We start from the raw sequence: 19,047 nt of genomic DNA, 5'->3' as shown, positions 1-19,047 counted from the left end.
TTTCCCCCGTTTTGTCCTTCTGGTCCTTTTCTTTTCTGTTTTTTTTTCCCCCTTTTTTCTTTTTTTCCTTTTGGCTTTATTCACCTCATGCTGGGCATCATTCGCGGTTGTTTATTTTTCTTTTACTTTGTTAAATGACATAATGCTGTAATTATCCTATTTATGATGATGTTAATCGTATTAATAATATATATTTTTTGCTTTGATACCCATGGATAGCTGTGATAATGGCAATGTTGCCGAAACGTTGGATTAATATCTGTAATATTGCATCATGTCGGCTGTGAATTAAATTCAGTATTACTTTGATTGAAATAGTACTGCTATCTGTCTTACTGAGTGCCGAAGGTCTTCATTCGACAATATACTGTGTACACTTGTATATTCAGCTCCGTGTCTGTATACACCTGTATATACCACTTCCCCGTGTCTGTGTACACCTGTATATACCATTTCCATGTGTCTAAACCTGCATATACCGCTTCCCAGTGTCTGTGTACACCTGTATATACCACTTCCCCGTGTCTGTGTACACCTGCATATACCGCTTCCCTGTGTCTGTGTACACCTGCATATACCGCTTCCCCGTGTCTGTGTACACCTGCATATACCGCTTCCCCGTGTCTGTGTACTCCTGCATATACCGCTTCCCCGTGTCTGTGTACACCTGCATATACCGCTTCCCCGTCTGTGTACTCCTGCATATACCGCTTCCCTGTGTCTGTGTACACCTGCATATACCGCTTCCCCGTGTCTGTGTACTCCTGCATATACCGCTTCCCCGTGTCTGTGTACACCTGCATATACCGCTTCCCCGTGTCTGTGTACTCCTGCATATACCGCTTCCCCGTGTCTGTGTACACCTGCATATACCGCTTCCCCGTGTCTGTGTACACCTGCATATACCGCTTCCCCGTGTCTGTGTACACCTGTATATGCCGCTCCCTCGTTTCTGTGTACACTGTATATAGCACTCCTTGTCTGTGTACACATGTATATACTGCTCCCCGTGTGTGTACAACTGTATATACTGCTCCCATGTCTGTGTACACGTCTATATACCTCTCTTCCCATGACTGTGCACACCTCTCCTCCTGGGTATATCTGTATTTACCGCTCCCATGTCTGTGCACACCTGTATATAGCGCTCCCCATGCCTGTGTACACCTGTATCTACTGCTACCCTATGTCTGTGTATATCGCTACCCCGTGTCTGTGCACACCTGTATATACCGCTCCTCCTGTGTACACCTGTATATACTGCTCCCCGTGTCTGTGTACACCTGTATCTACTGCTTCCCCGTGTCTGTGCACATCTGTATATACCACTCACCCGTGTCTGTGTACACCTGTATATACCGCTCCCCTTGTGTCTGTGCACACCAATATATATCGCTCCGTGCCTGTGTACACTTGTATATACCGCTGCCCCGTGTCCGTGTATACTGCTTCACTGTGCCTGTGTACACCTGTATATACCTCTCCCCCCGTGCGGGCATGGAATGCAGTATTTATTCCCTATAGTACCTGGGACATGTGAGAGCCCAGCATTGCAGGAAGCCAGCGGCCGACACTGTGCTCACTACTAGAGAGCAATGAATACTCACTTGCCTCCACGCACATAGTCCTGGCATGGGGAGCAATGAGTATTCCGGCAGCTGTCCTCGGCTTGTAAGCAGCACATGGCGTCCCTGCCAAGTGCTGCTTACAAGCGTAAAGTAGGTGTTGGTACCAGAACAATACACTATGAGGGAGAGCGGGAAGATAAAATAAAGATTATAAGGTAAGTATAATGGTATTTTTTAAAGGGAACCTGTCACTCCCAAAATCGAAGGTGAGCTAAGCCCACCGGCATCAGGGGCTTATCTACAGCATTCTGGAATGCTGTAGATAAGCTCCCGATGTATCCTGAAAGATGAGAAAGAGGTTAGGTTATACTCACCCAGGGGCCGTCCTGCTGCGGTTCTGGTCCGATGGGCGTCGCGGTCCGGGGCCTCCCATCTTCTTACGTTGACGTCCTCTTCTTGTCTTCACGCTGCGGCTCCGGCGCAGGTGTACTTTGTCTGCCCTGTTGAGGGCAAAGTACTGCAGTGCGCAGGCGCCCGGCCTCTCTGACCTTTCCCGGCGCCTGCGCACTGCAGCACTTTGCTCTGCCCTCAACAGGGCAGACAAAGTACACCTGCGCCGGAGCCTGAAGACAAGAGGACGTCATCGTAAGATGGGAGGCCGCGGACGGGACCGCGACACCCATCGGATCGGACCGCAGCGGGTCCGCCCCTGGGTGAGTATAATCTAACCTCTTTTTCTCATCTTTCAGGATACATCGGGGGCTTATCTACAGCATTACAGAATGCTGTAGATAAGCCCCTGATGCTAGTGGGCTTAGCTCACCTTCAATTTTGGGGGTGACAGGTTCCCTTTAATGTTTTTCTGATGGGGCCCTGCATACCAGGATAAAATTGGAGCCCTGCATACCAGGACAGAGATGGGGGACAATCATACCAAGATAAGGATCAGGCCATGCATACCTGGCCTGGAGATGGGGCCCTGCGTACCAGCTAGGGATAAGGGGCCATGTACACCAGGATGGGGATGAGGGGACCATACAGGTGCTTCTCATAAAATTAGAATATCATCAAAAAGTTAATTTATTTCAGTTTTTCAATACAAAAAGTGGAACTCATATTATATAGAGTCATTACAGAGTGATCTACTTCAAGTGTTTATTTCTGTTAATGTTGATGATTGTGGCTTACAGCCAACGAAAACCCAAAAGTCAATATAAAGTATTCTAATTTACTGAGATAACACCAGCTTGAAAAATGATTTTAAAATCCAAAATGTTGGCCTAATGAAATTTACGTTCAGTAAATGCACCTTTTGCATCAATTACTACATCAATGCAGCGTGGCGTGGAGGTGATCAGCCTGTGGCACTACTGAGGTGTTATGGAAGCTCAGGTTGCGTTGATAGCAGTCTTCAGCTCATCTGCATTGTTGGGTCTGGTGTCTCTCATCTTCCTCTTGACAATCTATGGGGTTAAGGTCAGATGAGTGTGCTGGCCCATCAAGCACAGTGATACTGTTGTTTGTAAACCAGGTATTGGTACTTTTGGCAGTGTGGATATGTGCCAAGTCCTGCTGTAGAATGAAATTTCCATCTTCAAAAAGCTTTTCGGCAGGGGGAAGCAAGAAGTGCTCTAAAACTTCCTGGTAGATGGCTGCGCTGACTTTGGTCTTGCTAAAACACAGTGGACCTACACCAGCAGATGACATGGCTCCCCAAATCATCACTGATTGTGGAAACTTCACACTAGACCTCAGCAGCTTGGATTGTCTGTCTCTCCCTTCAGACTCTGGGACCTTGACTTTCAAAGTCTAGTGTGAAGTTTCCACAATCGGTGATGGTTTGGGGAGACATGTCATCTGCTGGTGTAGGTCCACTGTGTTTTATCAAGAACAAAGTCAGCGCAGCCGACTCCCAGGAAATTTTAGAGCACTTCATGCTCTAATGTGTGTGGGGACACGTGGGACAGCGGCTGTTATCTACCACGCAGGACAGTCTCCTCCTCCTACTTAATACCAATTATGGAGCCACGGGAAAAGGAACAGATTTAATATGAATAACTTAACAAAATATAGAAAAATGGACACAATATGTGCGCACAAGTCTGCAGATTCCTTTTATGAGTGGATACAGATTCACCGGTGACATCATATTTGGAGGGAAGGTGCCTTATGGCAGAATAGTCAATTAATCAATTACAGTCTTGATGACGGAGGCTTGGTCCCATCGTGGTTCCAGTCGTGGACATGTTAGTAATGCAGTTGGGTTATGCTGCGCCTGGGGCTCTGCCACGACATATGCGTCATGTACATGCAGTATGTGCAGTTAGTAATTCACAGCCTCGTGTATGTATAGCATATACACACACAGTATATCTACACTTAGCCCAGCTGTGACGAGCCCCTTTCTCCCTCTCATGGTCCCAGATCAGTGCCAATCCCCCATTACATGGCACCTCAGGTCACGGACTCCTTCTTTTTGAATGGAGACCTCAGCCGCTTCCACAAAGAAGACTTGGGTTTGGATCTGCGCTCACTCGCAAGAGCCGCCTCTTTCTCTTTCCTCCGGATCTCACGTACCAGAGCGTGGAAAATATCATCGATGTAATAACGGAACGCTGCCGACGTCTCAAAGAACGGACAGCTGAACTCTCGAGCTAACGAGATGCCCTCATCCTTGGAGACCTGAGAATGAGAAGATGTGTGGTCAGGACAGAGGGGGCCACTTGTCCGTAAGTAATGAGTATTCCCCGCACTATACCTGACGGAGGCGTGAGAGATCTGACTTATTTCCCACCAGCACCACAGGTGTGTCATCTGTCCGCCGCACGCGATAGATAAGCTGCTTGAATTCGCGAACTTCATGAAAGCTGCGGCGGTCGGTAATGGAGTAGCAGATGATGAAGCCTTCGCCGGCTCTCATGTACTGGTCTCTCATTGCTGTAAACTCAGCCTGCATCAAAAATAGCAGAGGAACAGTTAAAGGAGCACTGCATTGGGCAGCCATAACACACCCCAACCCCAGAGAGAGTGCCACCACATAAGAGGACTTTCTAGACAGGCTGCAGAGAAGGGACGGAGTTGATCTGCTATATGTCCCATCCACCCTACCTGTCCGGCAGTATCTAGGATGTCCAGGTTAGCAGGTTCATCATCAATCCGTATGCGTATTTTATAAGCATCCTCTGGAAATTGTGAGAGAATCCAAAAGTCACTTGTGAGAGAAGAGAATGGGTTAAATCTGCAGCCAATAGGAAAGATCGCCACTCACCAATGGTGGGGTCATGATCCTCGGGAAAGCGATGGCTGATGAACTGCATGGTCATTGCTGTGGATGTAGATGTGCACATTACACAGCAGCCACTTGACACAGACACCCAACATGCACCAACCAACCACAGAGCAGCTCCTGTGTGCCAATTCATACTCACCGCTCTTCCCAACACCGCCCGCTCCCAGCATCACCAGCTTGTACTCTCGTGGTTGTGCTGATTGTGCCGGAGTGGTGTTGCGGTTACCAACTGCATCCATCTGGAATAATGGCCCATTATGGAGATGAACAACACGAGATGTGAACCACAGCCCTACCATGTCAGTGCCCATATTCCCACCCTGCATCCCCTTCCATGTGCCTGTCGTATCCCTGTCCTTCCCCATGTGCCCCTCAAATCCCCATCCTCTGCAATGTCCCCTCGCATCCCTATGCTCTCATCTGTGCCCCTGGTATCCCCTTCCCCCTCATGTGCCCCTCGAATCCCCCGTCCTCTTCCCGGTGCCCCTCATATCTCCATCCCTCCCATGTGCCTCTCGTCTCGTATTCCTATCCTCCACCCTGTGCCCCTCACGTCCCCTTCCTCCCTTGCGTCCCCTTTGTCCGTCATGTGCCCTTCTTATCCCCATCCTCCGCCCCTTGTACTCATCCTCTCCTCTGTGCCCCTCGTGTCCCTGTCCACCTCCTATCCCAATCCTTTCTCCTGTTCCCCTCATATCTTCATCCTCCCCCTGTGCTCCTCGTGTCCCCACCCTGTGCCCCCTTCCTCCATCTGTGCCCGTCCTATCCTGTCCTCTCCCCGGAAGCCCCTTCCTCCCTCTTGTGGCACCTCTCCTCCATATGTCCCCATCGTATCATGGTCCACCCACCTGTGCCCCTTGTCTACCCATCCTCACCAATGCCCTTCGCATATTATATATATATATATATATATATATATATATATATAACTTTCCTGTGTGTATGTACACCTCCACCTCTCGCCTCCCGTGTGCATACACCCCCCCCCCCGTGTAAATATACAAATTCGTACCTCCACCACTGCAGGGTTTCTGGGAGTGCAGGAGATGACGTCATCAGGAATTGATGTCATGGTCATATGACCAGTCACGAGGGTGGAGTAGGAGGAGTTAATTTTCTTTCAGTTCATTCATTAATCTCTTTGGCAACGAGTATAGCGGCTGTATGTTTTACATGTGGCATTGAGATGATAAGCAGTGCAGGGGTTACACACAGTATGGGGGGAGAGGATGAGCAGTGCAGGGGTTACACAGTATGGGGGAGAGATGATGAGAGGTGCAGGGGTTACACAGTAGGGGGGGAGAGGATGAGCGGTGCAGGGGTTACACAGTATGGGGGGAGAGGATGAGCGGTGCAGGGGTTACACAGTATGGGGGGAGATGATGAGCGGTGCAGGGGTTACACAGTATGGGGGGAGAGGATGAGCGGTGCAGGGGTTCCACAGTAGGGGGGGAGAGGATGAGCGGTGCAGGGGTTACACAGTAGGGGGGGAGAGGATGAGCGGTGCAGGGGTTACACAGTATGGGGGGAGAGGATGAGCGGTGCAGGGGTTACACAGTATGGGGGGAGATGATGAGCGGTGCAGGGGTTACACAGTATGGGGGGAGATGATGAGCGGTGCAGGGGTTACACAGTATGGGGGAGATGATGAGCGGTGCAGAGGTTACACAGTATGGGGGGAGAGGATGAGCAGTGCAGGGGTTACACAGTATGGGGGGAGAGGATGAGCGGTGCAGGGGTTACACAGAATGGGGGGAGAGGATGAGCAGTGCAGAGGTTACACAGTATGGGGGGAGAGGATGAGAGGTGCAGGGGTTACACAGAATGGGGGGAGAGGATGAGCGGTGCAGGGGTTACACAGTATGGGGGGAGAGGATGAGCGGTGCAGGGGTTACACAGAATGGGGGGAGAGGATGAGCGGTGCAGGGGTTACACAGTATGGGGGGAGAGGATGAGCGGTGCAGGGGTTACACAGTATGGGGGGAGATGATGAGCGGTGCAGGGGTTACACAGTATGGGGGGAGATGATGAGCGGTGCAGGGGTTACACAGTATGGGGGAGAGATGATGAGAGGTGCAGGGGTTCCACAGTATGGGGGGAGATGATGAGCGGTGCAGGGGTTACACAGTATGGGGGGAGGGGATGAGCAGTGCAGGGGTTACACAGAATGGGGGGAGAGGATGAGTGGTGCAGGGGTTACACAGTATGGGGGGAGATGATGAGCGGTGCAGGGGTTACACAGTATGGGGGGAGATGATGAGCGGTGCAGGGGTTACACAGTATGGGGGGAGAGGATGAGCAGTGCAGGGGTTACACAGTATGGGGGGAGAGGATGAGCGGTGCAGGGGTTACACAGTATGGGGGGAGAGGATGAGTGGTGCAGGGGTTACACAGTATGGGGGGAGATGATGGGCGGTGCAGGGGTTACACAGTATGGGGGGAGAGGATGAGCGGTGCAGGGGTTACACAGTATGGGGGGAGATGATGGGCGGTGCAGGGGTTACACAGTATGGGGGGAGATGATGGGCGGTGCAGGGGTTACACAGTATGGGGGGAGAGGATGAGAGGTGCAGGGGTTACACAGTATAAAGGGAGATAATGAGAGGTGCAGGGGTTACACAGTATGGGGGGAGATGATGAGCGGTGCAGAGGTTACACAGTATGGGGGGAGATGATGAGTGGTGCAGGGGTTACACAGTATGGGAGAGATGATGAGCAGTGCAGGGGTTACACAGTATGGGGGGAGAGGATGAGCGGTGCAGGGGTTACACAGTATGGGGGGAGAGGATGAGAGGTGCAGGGGTTACACAGTATGGGGGGAGAGGATGAGAGGTGCAGGGGTTACACAGTATAAAGGGAGATAATGAGAGGTGCAGGGGTTACACAGTATGGGGGGAGATGATGAGCGGTGCAGAGGTTACACAGTATGGGGGGAGATGATGAGTGGTGCAGGGGTTACACAGTATGGGAGAGATGATGAGCAGTGCAGGGGTTACACAGTATGGGGGGAGAGGATGAGCGGTGCAGGGGTTACACAGTATGGGGGGAGAGGATGAGCGGTGCAGGGGTTACACAGTATGGGGGGAGAGGATGAGAGGTGCAGGGGTTACACAGTATGGGGGGAGAGGATGAGCAGTGCAGGGGTTACACAGTATGGGGGGAGAGGATGAGCAGTGCAGGGGTTACACAGTATGGGGGGAGAGGATGAGAGGTGCAGGGGTTACACAGTATGGGGGAGAGGATGAGCAGTGCAGGGGTTACACAGAATAGAGGGAGATGATGAGCAGTGCAGGGGTTACACAGTATGGGGGGAGATGATGAGCGGTGCAGGGGTTACACAGTATGGGGGGAGATGATGAGTGGTGCAGGGGTTACACAGAATAGAGGGAGATGATGAGCGGTGCAGAGGTTACACAGTATGGGGGGAGATGATGGGCGGTGCAGGGGTTACACAGTATGGGGGGAGAGGATGAGAGGTGCAGGGGTTACACAGTATAAAGGGAGATAATGAGAGGTGCAGGGGTTACACAGTATGGGAGATGATGAGCAGTGCAGGGGTTACACAGTATGGGGGGAGAGGATGAGCGGTGCAGGGGTTACACAGTATGGGGGGAGAGGATGAGCGGTGCAGGGGTTACACAGTATGGGGGGAGAGGATGAGCGGTGCAGGGGTTACACAGTATGGGGGGAGAGGATGAGAGGTGCAGGGGTTCCACAGTATGGGGGGAGAGGATGAGCAGTGCAGGGGTTACACAGTATGGGGGGAGAGGATGAGAGGTGCAGGGGTTACACAGTATGAGGGGAGAGGATGAGAGGTGCAGGCGTTACACAGTATAGAGGGAGAGGATGAGCAGTGCAGGGGTTACACAGAATAGAGGGAGATGATGAGCGGTGCAGGGTTACACAGTATGGGGGGAGAGGATGAGCAGTGCAGGGGTTACACAGTATGGGGGGAGAGGATGAGCAGTGCAGGGGTTACACAGTATGGGGGGAGAGGATGAGAGGTGCAGGGGTTACACAGTATGGGGGAGAGGATGAGCAGTGCAGGGGTTACACAGAATAGAGGGAGATGATGAGCAGTGCAGGGGTTACACAGTATGGGGGGAGATGATGAGCGGTGCAGAGGTTACACAGTATGGGGGGAGATGATGAGTGGTGCAGGGGTTACACAGAATAGAGGGAGATGATGAGCGGTGCAGAGGTTACACAGTATGGGGGGAGAGGATGAGCGGTGCAGGGGTTACACAGTATGGGGGGAGATGATGAGAGGTGCAGGGGTTACACAGTATGGGGGGAGAGGATGAGCGGTGCAGGGGTTACACAGTATGGGGGGAGATGATGAGAGGTGCAGGGGTTACACAGTATGGGGGGAGAGGATGAGCGGTGCAGGGGTTACACAGTATGGGGGGAGAGGATGAGAGGTGCAGGGGTTCCACAGTATGGGGGGAGAGGATGAGCGGTGCAGGGGTTACACAGTATGGGGGGAGAGGATGAGAGGTGCAGGGGTTCCACAGTATGGGGGGAGAGGATGAGCGGTGCAGGGGTTACACAGTATGGGGGGAGATGATGAGCGGTGCAGAGGTTACACAGTATGGGGGGAGAGGATGAGCGGTGCAGGGGTTACACAGTATGGGGGGAGATGATGAGAGGTGCAGGGGTTACACAGTATGGGGGGAGAGGATGAGCGGTGCAGGGGTTACACAGTATGGGGGGAGAGGATGAGAGGTGCAGGGGTTCCACAGTATGGGGGGAGAGGATGAGCGGTGCAGGGGTTACACAGTATGGGGGGAGAAGATGAGCGGTGCAGGGGTTACACAGTATGGGGGGAGAGGATGAGCGGTGCAGGGGTTACACAGTATGGGGGGAGAGGATGAGCGGTGCAGGGGTTACACAGTAGGGGGGGAGAGGATGAGCGGTGCAGGGGTTACACAGTATGGGGGGAGAGGATGAGCGGTGCAGGGGTTACACAGTATGGGGGGAGAGGATGAGAGGTGCAGGGGTTCCACAGTATGGGGGGAGAGGATGAGCAGTGCAGGGGTTACACAGTATGGGGGGAGAGGATGAGAGGTGCAGGGGTTACACAGTATGAGGGGAGAGGATGAGAGGTGCAGGGGTTACACAGTATAGAGGGAGAGGATGAGCAGTGCAGGGGTTACACAGAATAGAGGGAGATGATGAGCGGTGCAGGGTTACACAGTATGGGGGGAGAGGATGAGCAGTGCAGGGGTTACACAGTATGGGGGGAGAGGATGAGCAGTGCAGGGGTTACACAGTATGGGGGGAGAGGATGAGAGGTGCAGGGGTTACACAGTATGGGGGAGAGGATGAGCAGTGCAGGGGTTACACAGAATAGAGGGAGATGATGAGCAGTGCAGGGGTTACACAGTATGGGGGGAGATGATGAGCGGTGCAGAGGTTACACAGTATGGGGGGAGATGATGAGTGGTGCAGGGGTTACACAGAATAGAGGGAGATGATGAGCGGTGCAGAGGTTACACAGTATGGGGGGAGAGGATGAGCGGTGCAGGGGTTACACAGTATGGGGGGAGATTGTGAGAGGTGCAGGGGTTCCACAGTATAGGGAGAGAGGATGAGCGGTGCAGAGGTTACACAGTATGGGGGGAGATGAGCGGTGCAGGGGTTACACAGTATGGGGGGAGAGGATGAGAGGTGCAGGGGTTACACAGTATGGGGGGAGAGGATGAGAGGTGCAGGGGTTACACAGTATAAAGGGAGATAATGAGAGGTGCAGGGGTTACACAGTATGGGGGGAGAGGATGAGAGGTGCAGGGGTTACACAGTATAAAGGGAGATAATGAGAGGTGCAGGGGTTACACAGTATGGGAGAGATGATGAGCAGTGCAGGGGTTACACAGTATGGGGGGAGAGGATGAGCAGTGCAGGGGTTACACAGTATGGGGGAGAGATGATGAGCGGTGCAGGGGTTACACAGTATGGGGGGAGAGGATGAGAGGTGCAGGGGTTACACAGTATGGGGGGAGAGGATGAGAGGTGCAGGGGTTACACAGTATGAGGGGAGAGGATGAGAGGTGCAGGGGTTACACAGTATAGAGGGAGAGGATGAGCAGTGCAGGGGTTACACAGAATAGAGGGAGATGATGAGCGGTGCAGGGTTACACAGTATGGGGGGAGAGGATGAGCAGTGCAGGGGTTACACAGTATGGGGGGAGAGGATGAGCAGTGCAGGGGTTACACAGTATGGGGGGAGAGGATGAGAGGTGCAGGGGTTACACAGTATGGGGGAGAGGATGAGCAGTGCAGGGGTTACACAGAATAGAGGGAGATGATGAGCAGTGCAGGGGTTACACAGTATGGGGGGAGATGATGAGCGGTGCAGAGGTTACACAGTATGGGGGGAGATGATGAGTGGTGCAGGGGTTACACAGAATAGAGGGAGATGATGAGCGGTGCAGAGGTTACACAGTATGGGGGGAGAGGATGAGCGGTGCAGGGGTTACACAGTATGGGGGGAGATGATGAGAGGTGCAGGGGTTCCACAGTATAGGGAGAGAGGATGAGCGGTGCAGAGGTTACACAGTATGGGGGGAGATGATGAGCGGTGCAGGGGTTACACAGTATGGGGGGAGAGGATGAGAGGTGCAGGGGTTACACAGTATGGGGGGAGAGGATGAGAGATGCAGGGGTTACACAGTATAAAGGGAGATAATGAGAGGTGCAGGGGTTACACAGTATGGGGGGAGAGGATGAGAGGTGCAGGGGTTACACAGTATAAAGGGAGATAATGAGAGGTGCAGGGGTTACACAGTATAAAGGGAGATAATGAGAGGTGCAGGGGTTACACAGTATGGGAGAGATGATGAGCAGTGCAGGGGTTACACAGTATGGGGGGAGAGGATGAGCAGTGCAGATGTTACACAGTATGAGGGGAGAGGATGAGCAGTGCAGGGGTTACACAATAGAGGGAGATGATGAGCGGTGCAGGGTTACACAGTATGGGGGGAGAGGATGAGCAGTGCAGGGGTTACACAGTATGAGGGGAGAGGATGAGCAGTGCAGGGGTTACACAGTATGAGGGGAGAGGATGAGCAGTGCAGGGGTTACACAGTATGGGGGGAGAGGATGAGCAGTGCAGGGGTTACACAGTATGGGGGGAGAGGATGAGAGGTGCAGGGGTTACACAGTATGGGGGGAGAGGATGAGCAGTGCAGAGGTTACACAGTATGGGGAGAGAGGATGAGCAGTGCAGGGGTTACACAGAATAGAGGGAGATGATGAGCAGTGCAGGGTTTACACAGTATGGGGGGAGATGATGAGCGGTGCAGGGGTTCCACAGTATGGGGGGAGATGATGAGAGGTGCAGGGGTTCCACAGTATGGGGGGAGATGATGAGTGGTGCAGGGGTTACACAGAATAGAGGGAGATGATGAGCGGTGCAGAGGTTACACAGTATGGGGGGAGATGATGGGCGGTGCAGTGGTTACACAGTATGGGGGGAGAGGATGAGAGGTGCAGGGGTTACAAATTATAGAGGGAGAGGATGAGCAGTGCAGGGGTTACACAGTATGGGGGAGATGATGAGAGGTGCAGGGGTTACACAGTATAAAGGGAGATAATGAGCAGTGCAGGGGTTACACAGTATGGGGGGAGATGATGAGAAGTGCAGGGGTTACACAGTATGGGGGAGAGGATGAGCGGTGCAGGGTTACACAGTATGGGGGGAGAGGATGAGCAGTGCAGGGGTTACACAGTATAGGGAGAGAGGATGAGCAGTGCAGGGGTTACACAGTATGGGGGGAGATGATGAGAGGTGCAGGGGTTACACAGTATAAAGGGAGATAATGAGCAGTGCAGGGGTTACACAGTATGGGGGGAGATGATGAGAAGTGCAGGGGTTACACAGTATGGGGGAGAGGATGAGCGGTGCAGGGGTTACACAGTATAGGGAGAGAGGATGAGCGGTGCAGAGGTTACACAGTATGGGGGGAGATGATGAGCGGTGCAGGGGTTCCACAGTATAGGGAGAGAGGATGAGCGGTGCAGAGGTTACACAGTATGGGGGGAGATGATGGGCGGTGCAGGGGTTACACAGTATGGGGGAGAGGATGAGTGGTGCAGGGGTTACACAGTATGGGGGATAGGATGAGCGGTGAAGGGGTTACACAATATGGGGGAGATGATGAGTGGTGCAGGGGTTACACAGTATGGGGGGAGATGATGTGTGGTGCAGGGGTTACACAGTATGGGGGAGAGGGTGAGAGGTTACACAGTATGGGGGGAGATGATGAGCAGGGCAGGGGTTACACAGTATAGAGATGATGAGCGAGCGGTGCAGGAGTTATACAGTATGGTGGAGATGATGAGAGGTGCAGGGGTTACACAGTATGGGGGGAGATGATGGGAGGGGCTGGGGTTACACAGTATAGGGAGAGATGTAAGCGGTGCAGGGGTTACACAGTATAGAGGGAGATGATGAGCGGTGCAGAGGATATACAGTATATAGGGAGATGATGAGCGGTGCAGTAGTTACACAGTATAGAGCGAGATGATGAGTGGTGCAGGGGTTACACAGTATAGGGGGAGATAATGAGCGGTGCAGGGGTTATACGGTATAGAGGGAGATGATGAGCGGTGCAGGGGTTACACAGTATGGGGGGAGAGGATGAGCGGTGCAGGGGTTACACAGTATGGGGGAGAGGATGAGCGGTGCAGGGGTTACACAGAATAGAGGGAGATGATGAGCAGTGCAGGGGTTACACAGTATGGGAGAGAGGATGAGAGGTGCAGTGGTTACACAGTATGGGGGGAGAGGATGAGAGGTGCAGGGGTTACAAATTATAGAGGGAGAGGATGAGCAGTGCAGGGGTTACACAGTATAAAGGGAGATAATGAGCAATGCTGGGGTTACACAGTATGGGGGGAGATGATGAGAAGTGCAGGGGTTACACAGTATGGGGGAGAGGATGAGCAGTGCAGGGGTTACACAGTATGGGGGGAGATGATGAGAGGTGCAGGGGTTACACAGTATGGGGGGAGATGATGAGCGGTGCAGGGGTTCCACAGTATAGGGAGAGAGGATGAGCGGTGCAGAGGTTACACAGTATGGGGGGAGATGATGGGCGGTGCAGGGGTTACACAGTATGGGGGAGAGGATGAGTGGTGCAGGGGTTACACAGTATGGGGGATAGGATGAGCGGTGAAGGGGTTACACAATATGGGGGAGATGATGAGTGGTGCAGGGGTTACACAGTATGGGGGGAGATGATGTGTGGTGCAGGGGTTACACAGTATGGGGGAGAGGGTGAGAGGTTACACAGTATGGGGGGAGATGATGAGCAGGGCAGGGGTTACACAGTATAGAGAGAGATGATGAGCGGTGCAGGAGTTATACAGTATGGTGGAGATGAGAGGTGCAGGGGTTACACAGTATGAGGGGAGATGATGGGAGGGGCTGGGGTTACACAGTATAGGGAGAGATGTAAGCGGTGCAGGGGTTACACAGTATAGAGGGAGATGATGAGCGGTGCAGAGGATATACAGTATATAGGGAGATGATGAGCGGTGCAGTAGTTACACAGTATAGAGCGAGATGATGAGTGGTGCAGGGGTTACACAGTATAGGAGGAGATAATGAGCGGTGCAGGGGTTATACAGTATAGAGGGAGATGATGAGCGGTGCAGGGGTTACACAGTATGGGGGGAGAGGATGAGAGTTGCAGGGGTTACACAGTATGAGGGGAGAGGATGAGTGGTGCAGTGGTTACACAGTATAGAGGGAGATGATGAGCGGTGCAGAGGTTATACAGTATATAGGGAGATGATGAGCAGTGCAGTAGTTACACAGTATAGAGGGAGATGATGAGTGGTGCAAAGTTTATACAGTATAGAGGGAGATGATGAGAGGTGCAGGGTTTACATGGGATAGAGGGAGATGATGAGTGGTGCAGGGGTTACACAGTATAGAAGGAGATGATGAGCAGTGCAGAGGTTATACAGTATAGAGTGGGATGATGAGCGGTGCAGTAGTTACACAGTATAGAGGGAGATGATGAGTGGTGCAGGGGTTACACAGTATGGGGGAGAGGTGAGCGGTGCAGGGGTTACACAGTATGGGGGGAGATGACTAGCAGTGCAGGGGTTACATGGTATGGGGGGAGATGATGAGAGGTGCAGGGGTTACACAGTATGGGGGGAGATGATGAGCAGTGCAGGTGTTACACTGTATAGAGGGAGATGATGAGCAGTGCAGGGGTAACACAGTATGGGGGGAGATGATGAGTGGTGCAGGGGTTACACAGTATAAAGGGAGATGATGAGCGGTCCAGGGGTTACACAGTATGGGGGGAGAGGATGAGTGGTGCAGGGGTTACACAATATAGAGGGAGATGATGAGCGGTGCAGGGGTTACACAGTATGGGGGGAGATGATGAGTGGTGCAGGGGTTACACAGTATAGAGGGAGATGATGAGCGGTGCAGGAGTTACACAGTATGGGGGGAGAGGATGAGTGGTGCAGGGGTTACACAGTATAGAGGGAGATGATGAGCGGTGCAAGGGTTATACGGTATAGAGGGAGATGATGAGTGGTGCAGGGGGTTACACAGTATAGAGGGAGATGATGAGCGGTGCAGGGTTTATACAGTATGCTGGAGATGATGAGAGGTGCAGGGGTTACACAGTATGGGGGGAGATGATGAGAGGTGCAGGGGTTACACAGTATATAGGGAGATGATGAGAGGTGCAGGGGTTACACAGTATGGTGGAGATGATGAGCGGTACAGGGGTTACACAGTATGGGGGGGAGAGGATGAGAGGTGCACGGGTTACACAGTATGGTGGAGATGATCGGTGCAGGGGTTACACACTATGGGGGGAGATGATGAGAGGTGCAGGGGTTACACAGTATAGAGGGAGATGATGAGAGGTGTAGGGGTTACACAGTATGGGGGGGAGATGATGAGTGGTGCAGGGGTTACACAGTATAGGGAGAGATGTGAGCAGTGCAGGGGTTACACAGTATGGTGGAATCGATGAGAGGTGCAGGGGTTACACAGTATGGTGGAGATGATGAGAGGTGCAGGGGTTATACAGTATAGGGAGAGATGATGAGAGATTCAGGGATTACATAGGATGGGGGGAGATGATGAGAGGGTCTGGGGTTACACAGTATGGTGGAGATGATGAGAGGGTCTGGGTTTACACAGTATGGGGTGAAGATGATGAGAGGTGCAGGGGTTATGCAAGATAGGGGAAGAGGATGAGCTGTGCAGAGGTTACACAGTATGTTGGAGATGATGAGAGGTGCAGGGGTTATACAGTATAGGGAGAGATGATGAGAGATTCAGGGATTACATAGGATGGGGGGAGATGATGAGAGGGTCTGGGGTTACACAGTATGGTGGAGATGATGAGAGGGTCTGGGTTTACACAGGATGTGAGCGGTGCAGGAGTTGCACAGTATAGGGAGAGATGTGAGCGGTGCAGGGGTTACACAGTATAGGGGGAGATGATGAGGGGGAGGTTACACAGTATGGTGGAGATTATGAGAGGGGCTGAGGTTACACAGTATGGGGTGGAGATGATGAGAGGGTCTGGGGTTACACAGTAAGAGGGTAGATGATGAGAGGTGCAGGGATTACTCAGTCTGGTGTGGAGATGATGTGAGGGTCTGGGCTTACTCAGTCTGGAGTGGAGATGATGATAGGGTCTGGGGTTACAAAGTCTGGGGTGGCGGTGAGAGGGTCTGGGGTTACACAGTCTGGGGTGGAGATGATGAGAGGGGTGGGGGTTACACAGTATGGTGGAGACGATGAGAAGTGCTGGGATGACAGAATGGGGAGAGAAGAGTGGTGCAGTACTCATGCTGCACCACATGATGAGGTGTCAGAGGTTACACCGTATGGGGGGGGAGCAATCATGAGGGGTGCAGGGTTACACAGTATATGGGGGAGATGAGAGGTTCAGGGTTTACACATTGTGGGGGGGAGATGAGAGGTCTGGGGTTACACAGTCTGGGGTGGAGATGATGAGAGGAGCTGGGGTTACACAGAATAGGGGGAGATGAGAGGGGCCGAGATTACACAGTATGGTGGACATTATGAGAGGGGCTGAGGTTACACAGTATAGGGTTGAGATGTTGAGAGGGTCTGGGGTTACTCAGTCTGGCGTGGAGATGATGAGAGGGTCTGGGGTTACTCAGTCTGGGGTGGAGTTGATGAGAGGGTCTTGGGTTACACAGTCTGGGGTGGAGATGATGAGAGGGTCTGGGGTTACACAGTCTAGGGTGGAGATGATGAGAGGGTATGGGGTTTCCTCAGTCTGGGGTGGAGGTGATGAGAGGGTGGAAAGGATGAGAAGTGCAGGGCTGACACAGTATGGGGAAGGAAGAGAGGTGATGCACTATGGGGGAGGTGATGAGGTGTCAGAGGTTACACCGTATGGGGGGGCAATGATGAGAGGTGCAGGGTTACAAAATATGAGGTGGAGATGATGTGAAGTGCTGGGGAGAAAAAGGGGGTTAAACAGTATGGTGGAGATTATGAGAAGAGCAGGGGTTACACAGTATGGGGGAGAGATGATGAGAGGTCTGGGGCTTACAGTATGGGGAATGGTGAGAAGTGCAGGAGTGACACAGTATGGGAGGGAGATGAGGAGGGGGCTGAGGTTACACAGAAGTTTGACGTAGCATGGAGGAGAGATCAGGGGGCGGGGGTTACACAGTATGGGGGAATAATGAGACGTATGGGGTGACAGTATGTGAGGGAGATAAGAGGTGCAGGGGTTACACGGAATAGGGGAGATGATAAGGTTACACAGTATGGGACTGAGAAGATGAGAAGGGGTTTATATAGTATGGGGGAGGATATAATGAGAGGCGTGGGGGTGACACAGTATGGGGTAGAGATGGGGCGGAGATTACACAGTGTTGGGAGAAGATGAGATGGGGTTGTTCATATAGTATGGGTGGAGGAGATGAGCGGTACGAGGGTATTGGGGGAGAAGTTTGGGGCTGAAGAAGTATGGGGGTGAGATGATGAGGGGTGAAGGTTACAAAGTGTGGGGAGAGATGAGTGGTGTGGGGGTGACACGGTACGGAGGGAGATGAGGGGGCAGAGGTTCCACAGTATTGGGGGAGATGAGCAGCACGGTGGGATATGATGAAGTGGCTGAGGTTACAGTCTGGGGAGAAGATGAGATGGGGTTGATTACATACAGTAGTATGGGTGGAGGAGATGATGAGAGGTACGGGAGTGATAGTATGGGGGAAGATGAGAGGTGCGGGGCTGACGAAGTGGGAGTGAGATGATGAGAGGTGAAGGCTACACAGGAAGGGAGGAGGTGAGTGTTGTGGGGTTGACAAAGTGGAGGGATATGATGAAGGGCAAAGGTTCAAAGGTTACACAGCATGGGTGAATTGATGAGGTGGCAGAGGTTACACAGTATAGGTGGGATGATGAGTGGGCAGAGGTTACACAGTATGAGGGGCAGATAAGTGCAGGGCTGACACAGCATGGGGGAATTGATGAGGGGGCAGAGGTTACACAGTATAGGTGAGATGATGTGTGGGCAGAGGTTACACAGTATGTGGGGCAGATAAGAGGGGCGGAGCTGAAGCAGCAGGTGGGGAGGTGACGAGGGGGCAGAGGTTACACAGTATAGGTGGGATGATGTGTGTATGTGGGGCAAATAAGAGAGGTGGGGCTGAAGCAGCAGGTGGGGAGGTGACGAGGGAGGGGGCAGAGGTTACACAGTATAGGTGGGATGATGAGTGGGCAGAGGTTACACAGTATGTGGGGCAGATAAGAGGTTCAGGGCTGAAGTAGCAGGTGGTGAGGTGACGAGGGGGCAGAGGTTACACAGTGTAGGTGGGATTATGAGTGGGCAGAGGTTACAGTATGTGGGGCAGATAAGAGGGGCGGGGCTGAAGCAGCAGGTGGGGAGGTGATGAGGGAGGCAGAGATTATACAGTATAGAGGGGATGATGAGGGGGCAGAGGTTACAGTATGAGGGGGATAAAAGGTGCTATGGTTACAGAATGTGGTAGAGGGAGATGAGAGATGTGGTGGCTGATGGTTGCAGTTTGGGTGTGAGCATGTTACATGTTCCTTAGTACAGGGATAGTATTACATAGGTGAAATAGTGTCAGTGATTTACAGTAAGGTGAGACTGCGGACAGGTGATGTCACTCAGTACAGATAATGATGTCATACTA

The 19,047-nt window shown here is 52.6% G+C and overlaps 1 protein-coding gene across 4 annotated transcripts; it reads right to left on the bottom strand.

Annotated features, from left to right (window-relative positions):
- Positions 1-3,600: 3,600 nt before the first annotated feature.
- On the bottom strand, positions 3,601-5,944 carry RIT1 (Ras like without CAAX 1). 4 transcript variants are annotated; one of them, XM_077256732.1, is made up of 6 exons: positions 5,870-5,936; positions 4,997-5,096; positions 4,837-4,893; positions 4,677-4,750; positions 4,327-4,518; positions 3,601-4,250 (listed from the first exon to the last, which is right to left on the bottom strand). In XM_077256732.1, the coding sequence occupies exons 1-6, from the start codon at positions 5,933-5,935 to the stop codon at positions 4,023-4,025; spliced, it is 717 nt and encodes a 238-aa protein (XP_077112847.1). In that variant the 5' UTR covers position 5,936; the 3' UTR covers positions 3,601-4,022. The 4 variants fall into 4 exon arrangements, with proteins under 4 accessions (XP_077112847.1, XP_077112855.1, XP_077112830.1 ...); XM_077256740.1 differs by lacking the exon at positions 4,837-4,893 and having other exon boundaries at positions 5,870-5,944; XM_077256715.1 differs by lacking the exon at positions 5,870-5,936 and having other exon boundaries at positions 4,997-5,270.
- Positions 5,945-19,047: the final 13,103 nt, after the last annotated feature.

The sequence above is a fragment of the Ranitomeya variabilis genome, chromosome 1, assembly GCF_051348905.1.
Source record: "Ranitomeya variabilis isolate aRanVar5 chromosome 1, aRanVar5.hap1, whole genome shotgun sequence".
Lineage (NCBI taxonomy): Eukaryota > Metazoa > Chordata > Amphibia > Anura > Dendrobatidae > Ranitomeya > Ranitomeya variabilis.
The sequence above is the reverse complement of the archived record's forward strand: the minus strand, read 5'-3'. Positions and strand labels throughout refer to the sequence as shown.